This window comes from Myotis davidii, unplaced genomic scaffold, assembly GCF_000327345.1.
Source record: "Myotis davidii unplaced genomic scaffold, ASM32734v1 scaffold394, whole genome shotgun sequence".
Taxonomy (NCBI): Eukaryota; Metazoa; Chordata; class Mammalia; order Chiroptera; family Vespertilionidae; genus Myotis; species Myotis davidii.
In genome coordinates, this window is record NW_006287548.1 from 4127691 (window position 1) to 4135036 (window position 7346).

A 7346-nucleotide genomic window follows, 5' to 3' on the forward strand; every position below is an offset into this window, starting at 1 on the left:
CCTGCAATTTTTGCTTCTCTTCTTAACCTTTCTAAGAGAAAAAGAATAATGGCCTGGACCGCAGTCCAGTCTACAGAAAACAAAACAAATTAATTCCTTCACTTCCCTCAAAAAAGAACCAATCATGTAATAACAGCAATTTTAGAACAGCTTACAACTTGTTTGAGCCTCTAAACATTCTTTGGTCTATAGCCAGTGACAGTTTTTTAAAACTCCTTATGTCTCTAGGCTAAGGAGGCTGAAAGCATCTTTGTAACTATTCTACTGGCAAGAGCCCTGCACACTCACCTAAAACAGGAGAGCGCTGGTAAAAATGCTTCTTTAAACCTACTTGGATGATGCTTTTATGCTTCATTTCCTGTATGTTTTGTTGACCTCTGCAGGTATTTGCTCCATCTTGTGGTTGCAACAGTGATATTATCAACAGCTTAAGCTTAGAATAATTAAAAAGGGTGTCTAATGACACCATGTAAATTAAGTGTCTACACCCAAGCAAATATAACAGGTCCTCAGGACATAGTCTAATGCATAATTCTAGTCAAGACATATACACTTCCAGCTGCCACTAGTTTGGCTAAAATGTGAGTCTTCAGCCACTGTACCCTTGGAAAAATTCTGTTTCTACCTAGTTCAAATGTTCAAAAAGCATGAGCAAGTTTATGAAAACACAGGGGGGAAAATGAGAGCATTGCACAGAGACTTTCATATCTGTCTTGGAACACTTTGAACACAGGCAAAGGCTCAAGTCTTTAGGACACAAATGTTTAAAGGCATTTGTGACAGGTTGGTGTTTTATTAAAATAACTTCAGCGGTTCTTTCTGTACTATAACTGTATGAAAAGGGCAAAGGCAAGGAATAAAAAGGGGAAAAAGTCCACTGGCTAGTTAAGTATAAGGATAGAAAATAGGGCATGGCTCAGTGGTTGAGCATCGACCTATGAACCAGGAGGTCATGGTTTGATTCCTGGTCAGGGCACAAGCCTGGGTTGCAGGCTCGATCCCCAGTAGGGGGCGTGCAGGAGGCAGCCAATCAATGATTCTCTCTCATCATTGATGTTTCTATCTCTCTCTCCCTCTCCCTTCCTCTCTGAAATCAATTAAAATGTGTGTGTGTGTGTGTGTGTGTGTGTGTGTATTTTTAAATCTATTTTATTGATTTTTTACAGAGAGGAAGGGAGAGGAATAGAGAGTTAGGAACATCGATGAGAGAGAAACATCGAGCAGCTGCCTCCTGAACCGACGTAGTGCCTGCAACCAAGGTACATGCCCTTGACTGGAACCGACCCTGGGACCTTTCAGTCTGCAGGCTGATGCTCTATCCACTGAGCCAAACTGATTAGGGCTATTTTTTTTAAAGAGGAAAGCAAAAGAAAGTAGAGCTTGAAAGGTCAAAATTGTGTCAACTTCATTTACAGTTTAACACAAGGATGTACCTCTATTATTTTCCCTTCTGCAAATACTTGGTACTGCTCTTGGCGACTGATTTATTACAAATAAAACCTTTATAGGAAACAGAGGCTTGGAAAGATGTGAGAATCACGTTGTTCCCATTATGCTTCTTGTCTTCTGAATTATAAGTCCCGTATATCTAGCAATGCTAAATTTAAAAAGAAGACTGATAGGCAACCCAACTGGCATGGCTTAGTGGTTGAGTGCTGACCTATGAACCAGGAGGTTATGGTTCAATTCCAGGGCTGGACACATGCCTGGGTTGTGGGTTAAATCCCCAGTGTGGGGGCGGGGAGCATGCAGGAGAGAATCAATGATTCTCTCTCAACACTGATGTTTCTATCTCTCCCTCTCCCTTCCTCTCTGAAATCAATAAAAACATATTTTAAAAAAATAAATACATGGTAAAAGTATTTAAGGTAAAGGAAGATTAAATGTTCCAAGAAAAAATTAAGGGGCAGGCTTTATACAGGATTCAGCTGTATCGATATAAAAAAGCTAGTTATATCCCAAAATCACTTAAGATTATACTTTCTGAGTTTTCAATGTGGAGGAATAGTCATTGGCCACATATACCACAATGGTCCCATAAAATTATAATGGAGCTGAAAAATTCCCGTCATCTAATGATGTCGTAGCAGTGGTGAAGTTGTAGTGCAACACACATACGTACCATTGTTACAACTGCCTTCAGTCGTCAGGAGAGGTGAGGTGCGTGGCTGAGGAGCCGCAGGGGAACAGAATTGTCTCCCCAAAATATGTCTCTTTGGCCTAAGGATCATTTTAGGCTGATTGATTTTAAGGGACATGGGAGAAATTCTAAAAGCTAAGGAGAAGTGACCCCTTGAAAATACATTTACATTCGTAAGGGAACTCTCCATTTGTCCAGGGTTTTCTCGCTGTACCAGGAAGAGGGGGGTGACCTCAGCTCCAGACTCTTATGAATGCAGAGGAGGAAGACCTAAATATGCCTCACACCTTACCCTTGTTTGCTGCTTAACATGGTAACCTCCTATAACTGACCTTCCCACCAACATTTTCTTTTGTCTTCAGCCAAAGGCAGTGTTTAAGGTGGTGGCTTCCACCATTCTGGAGAGTTCCTCAGTTTTCTTGAGTCTCTCCCACGTATACAGGAGGTACACGAATTATTAGACTTCCTTTTTTCCTTTAACCTCTCTTTTATTACTGGGATATCTCAGCCAAGGACCCGGAAGGGTAGAGGGAAAATTATTTTTCTTCTCCTACAGAGCAAAGACTGTATCACAGAGCCTAGGTGTGTAGCGGGCTACGCCATCCAGATTTGAGTAAGCACACGCTATGATGTTCGCACGACAGAACTGTTTAACCACACACTTCTCAGAATGTGATCCTGTCATTAAGTTGTACATGACTGTAATTCATTTACCTGTGCAGGTCCAGGTCCACATACGGAAAAATGAGTTTTTCTTTAATCAACTCCCAAATGATTCGTGTCATTTCATCTCCTTGCATCTCTACCACTGAACCGCCATGGATTTTTTGAGACATTTTCACTAAACCTTTAAAAAGAAGAAGAAAAAAAAGATAAGATACATATCCTGTCATTTATTTCATTACTAGGGGCCCGGTGCATAGATTCATGCACATGGAAAGAAAATTAATTAGAAGGTGGCCAGCACCAGGGCTTGAAGGATGTCTGCGGAGTGAGCAGGGTCCCTCCAGCAGGTTGGGTCCCTCGGCCTGGCCTGTGGGGGATCAGGCCGAAACCAGCAGTCTGACATCCCCTGAGGGGTCCCAGAGAGCGAGAGAGCACTCTGCAAAGTTGCTGCTCAGCAGCAACTCCTGCATTGAGTGTTGCCCCCTGGTGGTCAGTGCACGTCATATCTACCAGCCAGTCGACTAAAGAGATCCCTTTGTCTGCATGCATCAAAGCCCAATAAGAAGCGAACAGGAGTTTACAGCCAAGAAAGTAAGGGTTTATTACTTGAAGAAGTGGCCCATACCTGGAGTCACAGGTGAGCTAATGCTTAAAGACCCTGAACCATCCTGTACTTCAGAGGGTGGATTATATAGGGGGAAAATCATTCATCACGGTGACTAAGGGAGTTAGGGTCATGGTCAAGGTCAAGGTTATGGTCTCTACTGATTGGTAGGCGCTAGGGTAGGGTGTGGTGATCAGTGTATCTGGTCCTGATGTCAGCCATGGTGTCGCTTCATCTGGTTTCACCACTTTTCTGGGTCTGGAGCTAAAACACAACTGAGGCCTAGATGCCATGTTTAGTTTAATTGAAACTCTGTCTCTGTGGTCAAAAGACCCGAGACCTTGTTCTTAAGATTATTTGATGTTGACCAGAACCTCATAGTTGAGGGCTTAATGCTTAAGGGACTGGACATGTAAGGGAGAAGGTGAGTCAGGTGCTGGATGAGGTCAGTTTGAATGAAAACGAAAGAAAGAAGAAAAGATCATAGTAAAGAAATGAAGTTTCTGCACAGTATCGCTAGTATAAAAACAAAATAGAAACATTTGGGGACTACTAAAAGAATAATTCATAGTAGCATGACTGGATGAAAAGCTAATAGTAATTACAGTTACCACTGGAATTGAGCACATTCTCTACATAAAGCATTGTGTTACATGCTTCATGTGTGGTTTGAGTTAACCCTCGCAGAAACCCTGAAAGATGGAATTATTTCCTTATTTTACGTTGATATAAGAGAAGTAGCTTTCCCAAGGCCACCTGGTAGAGCATCTGGAACCTGCCCCTGTAACATGCCCTCAGTAATGTAATCATTATTCGTGACGATCGGTTTGTCCTGGAAAATAAGATTATTTCCACAATATCATGCTTATTTGAACACTTCTATTCAACTCCTCACTATACTGTGCCCTCAAGATGAGCAGAATGAGAGCTAATATTTCCCCTCTTTTAAGAGGCTGTTTTGGTTCAAATAACTACCTTTAAGGAGATGTGACCAGTTCTTGCGACTTATGTTTAAAGATGAAGAATTCCTGGTGGAACTGCTTCCCTAGAGACAATACTAAATACTAAGGATGTGGCGCTAAATACAAGAGTGATTTCTCCATCAGAGAAATCTGTTTATACAAGGTCACTGCTCAGGACCCAAGCATGTCCCTGTCTTCTTCCTCAGTAACCCAACTCCGGTCCTGTTCTGCTGGCTGTTCGTGGGCAAAGGTAAGCTGTCGGTGCGTGGCATAGGGAAGGAGAACTGTCTCAGGAAGAGATGCCGTTTTGAGGAACAGGGTGTGGGGGTGCACGCTTTGGAAAAGCAAGACTATGAGGCTTAAAGGAAGGCCCTGTCCTACGCATGTTCTCTGAGAGGCAGAGGACGCCCTGAGCCTGATCAAAGTATCTGTTCCCTTTCCTGATGCACCAATGGGAAGTTTCCCTCCCCCAGCAACACAACTGCAAATTGCTTTTCCTCCCCTGCATGTATAGCTGACTTTAAAAATTATTAGGTAAAAGGCCTGTAAACAGCCTCTCTTGAAAAGCTGAGCTCAAGTAGTTGGCCTTCAAATTAAAGGATGTGATCAGTAGGTGGTAAGCCTTGGTTTCTGTGACAAGCCAGGGTACCTTTCTACCCCCAGGCCCATTTTCACTCCCCAGGTTTGCAATTCTAGAATCCTGCTTATGTTACTATTACTGGGGAGCCATCTGGAACTCAAGTAGAATAAAAGAAATGAACAAACTGGTGTGGATGAGTCAATTACTTCCCATTTGTAATTTCAAGTATGATTTACAGTTCAGCTTAAAGTACGAGTATATGATTCAGTCACACGGACCCCACTGTGACACCTGTTTTTGCATTTACCACAAAACAAAAAAGAGGCAGCAAACTTATCTTGGTCTTAATACTACATTTCTTTGGCCATATTTCTATATAGAATTATGCAAGTGTTATTACTTGGCTATTTTTTCCTGGATGGCAAATACAATTAATAGAAGGTCATACACTATACTTTAAATTTCAACACTGAGTGACAGTATTTTTTAGTTAATTATTTCCTTCTCAGTTGAAGTAAATGTTTTGAGCAGTGATTGTTCTATATTTATAATGCATAATTGAACTATTTCAGATTTTCCTCACATTACTTAACTAAAATTTTATCACCTGTTAACTAAACAACGGAAGCTTTATTGAAGACCCTGGCTTACTACAATGTAGACCATTATTTTCTTTCTTTGAGATTTGAATTCCACGAGGTGGGCTTTAGACCCCAGTGGATTCACTTGTCTACTCTTGCCCCTCAGATTTCCTATCTCCACCCAAACCCCAACTTCAGAAGGAAGGACTTTTCCACAGGTTGGCTCTTTTGTCTGAAAACAGCCTAATTCTAATCTTCTGACACACTTGTGTAACTCCAGTAAACAAGCCTGGACTAATGTTGACTAGTGTAAGAAAAAAGAGCTGCTCACCCTGTTTAATTTTTCATAAACCCCAAGTTTTTTTTAGCCATTTTTTAAAAAGCTGCTTTCATGAACTACAATAATCTCTGGGTAAAAAAATAGTCTCCTGCAGAGAAGACGCTGGAACTGAAAGAAATACGAAGCAGTCAGTTGCAATTTATTATTGAAAATATTCCTGACTCACTCCCTCGCAATGCCTGCCTCTAAGATCTCCTCGCAATGCATTACAGCAGAACAACCGGTTGCAATTAAAAGCAGTATTGCCACATCCAAGAAAATACGGAAGGGGAGAAATGGCTAATTCTTACCTTTACCGTGAATCAGTTTCTAATCACTCCAACTCCTCTCAGTCTTGGGAACTCAGCTGAGTACCGTTTATCGTCTAAAAACAACCCTAAAAAAAAAAAAAAAACAACCCACAAACCAAACAGGGAATTAAAAAGACAGCACACAAACCCCTCTTGTCAGGAGGATTTAGACAGCCCGGCTTATCTGGTTTAAAGTACAGTGCGGAGTGAACCCAGAGGGGCGAAGGGCAGGTGCAGGTCTGTAGAAACCGTACAATTAAAGGTTAGGGGAGCACCGATCTCTGCGCGGGCACACGCAGGAGGGTGCGTCCGGGTTCGCCGCCCCTTAGCTGGTCTTGAGGTTTGGGGTTCGCCCTCCCTTAGCTGGTCCTGAGGTTTGGGATTCGCCGTCCCTGAGCTGGTCCAGAGGTTTGTACGCCCTTAAGTGACGCAGCGACCAGCAGGTTCTCGGCCTGCCTACGTCCTTGTGGCCCTTGTGCAAGAGGCTTGCAACGGCAGCTGGCTCCGATCCTCCTTCCTGGTCTCCACGCCCACTCCTTCCCTCTCGGGTGCCGGACCTTTAAACGGGCGTGGGGGACCGGCCAGGGAACGCCTACCCCAGAACTTGAGATCGCTCCATCCCCCACTCCGCCCGCCAGCCCGCCCCGCAAACGGGTGCTGGGGCTCCTCCCACCCCATGCCTCCCAAGCGGGGGCATTCTCCCTGCCGTCTGATTTCGCAGCACACGCACCCAAGTCGTCGGGTCCCACCTTTCTTTGTATTCGGTTCCCCTGGCCGCACGTTTTTCCCCCCTAAACTCACGACTCAGTCTTCTAGGTGTCCTTGCAATTCCCCATTGCTCGGTTTTCCGTTCTGCATGCAGACCTGGGCGTCCACGGTCACTGCAGACAACTTTCCGCCGCCCCATTTCACCCTCCCGTGCCCGAGAGCCGGCCTTCTGCACATCCAAACACCTGGCACCCACTTCCTCCCCACTTCCCTTTCCCACGTGCAATACCTGGATGATCCCCCCGGCCCCCTTCTTTGCGACCAGAACTCGCCGCTAAATTCCTTCCTCCAAACCCAAGACCTCTTTCTTCCTTCTCCCCAGCCGTGGGCGGACTCAGAGCCTCCCCCAAAGCCAGGGCCCGGCCGCCCCTCGCAGCCTGCGGTTACCTGCAGGGTCGGGACGCCGGCGATGCGT

At 44.4% G+C, this 7346-nt stretch overlaps 1 protein-coding gene across 2 annotated transcripts in view; it reads right to left on the minus strand.

Annotated features, from left to right (window-relative positions):
• Nucleotides 1-7346, minus strand: part of IDH1 (isocitrate dehydrogenase 1 (NADP+)) — a 22203-nt gene extending 14857 nt beyond the window's left edge. Inside the window, exons 1-3 of one of the 2 annotated variants that reach the window (XM_006759438.2) lie at nt 7319-7346; nt 6164-6249; nt 2855-2987 (exon numbers count right to left, since the gene is read on the minus strand). In XM_006759438.2, the coding sequence (XP_006759501.1) occupies nt 2855-2976 (122 nt within the window). In that variant the 5' untranslated portion in view covers nt 2977-2987; nt 6164-6249; nt 7319-7346. Of the gene's footprint in view, nt 1-2854; nt 2988-6163; nt 6250-6417; nt 6730-7318 lie in introns of those variants that run through there. The other variant, XM_006759439.2, reaches the window with a different exon arrangement.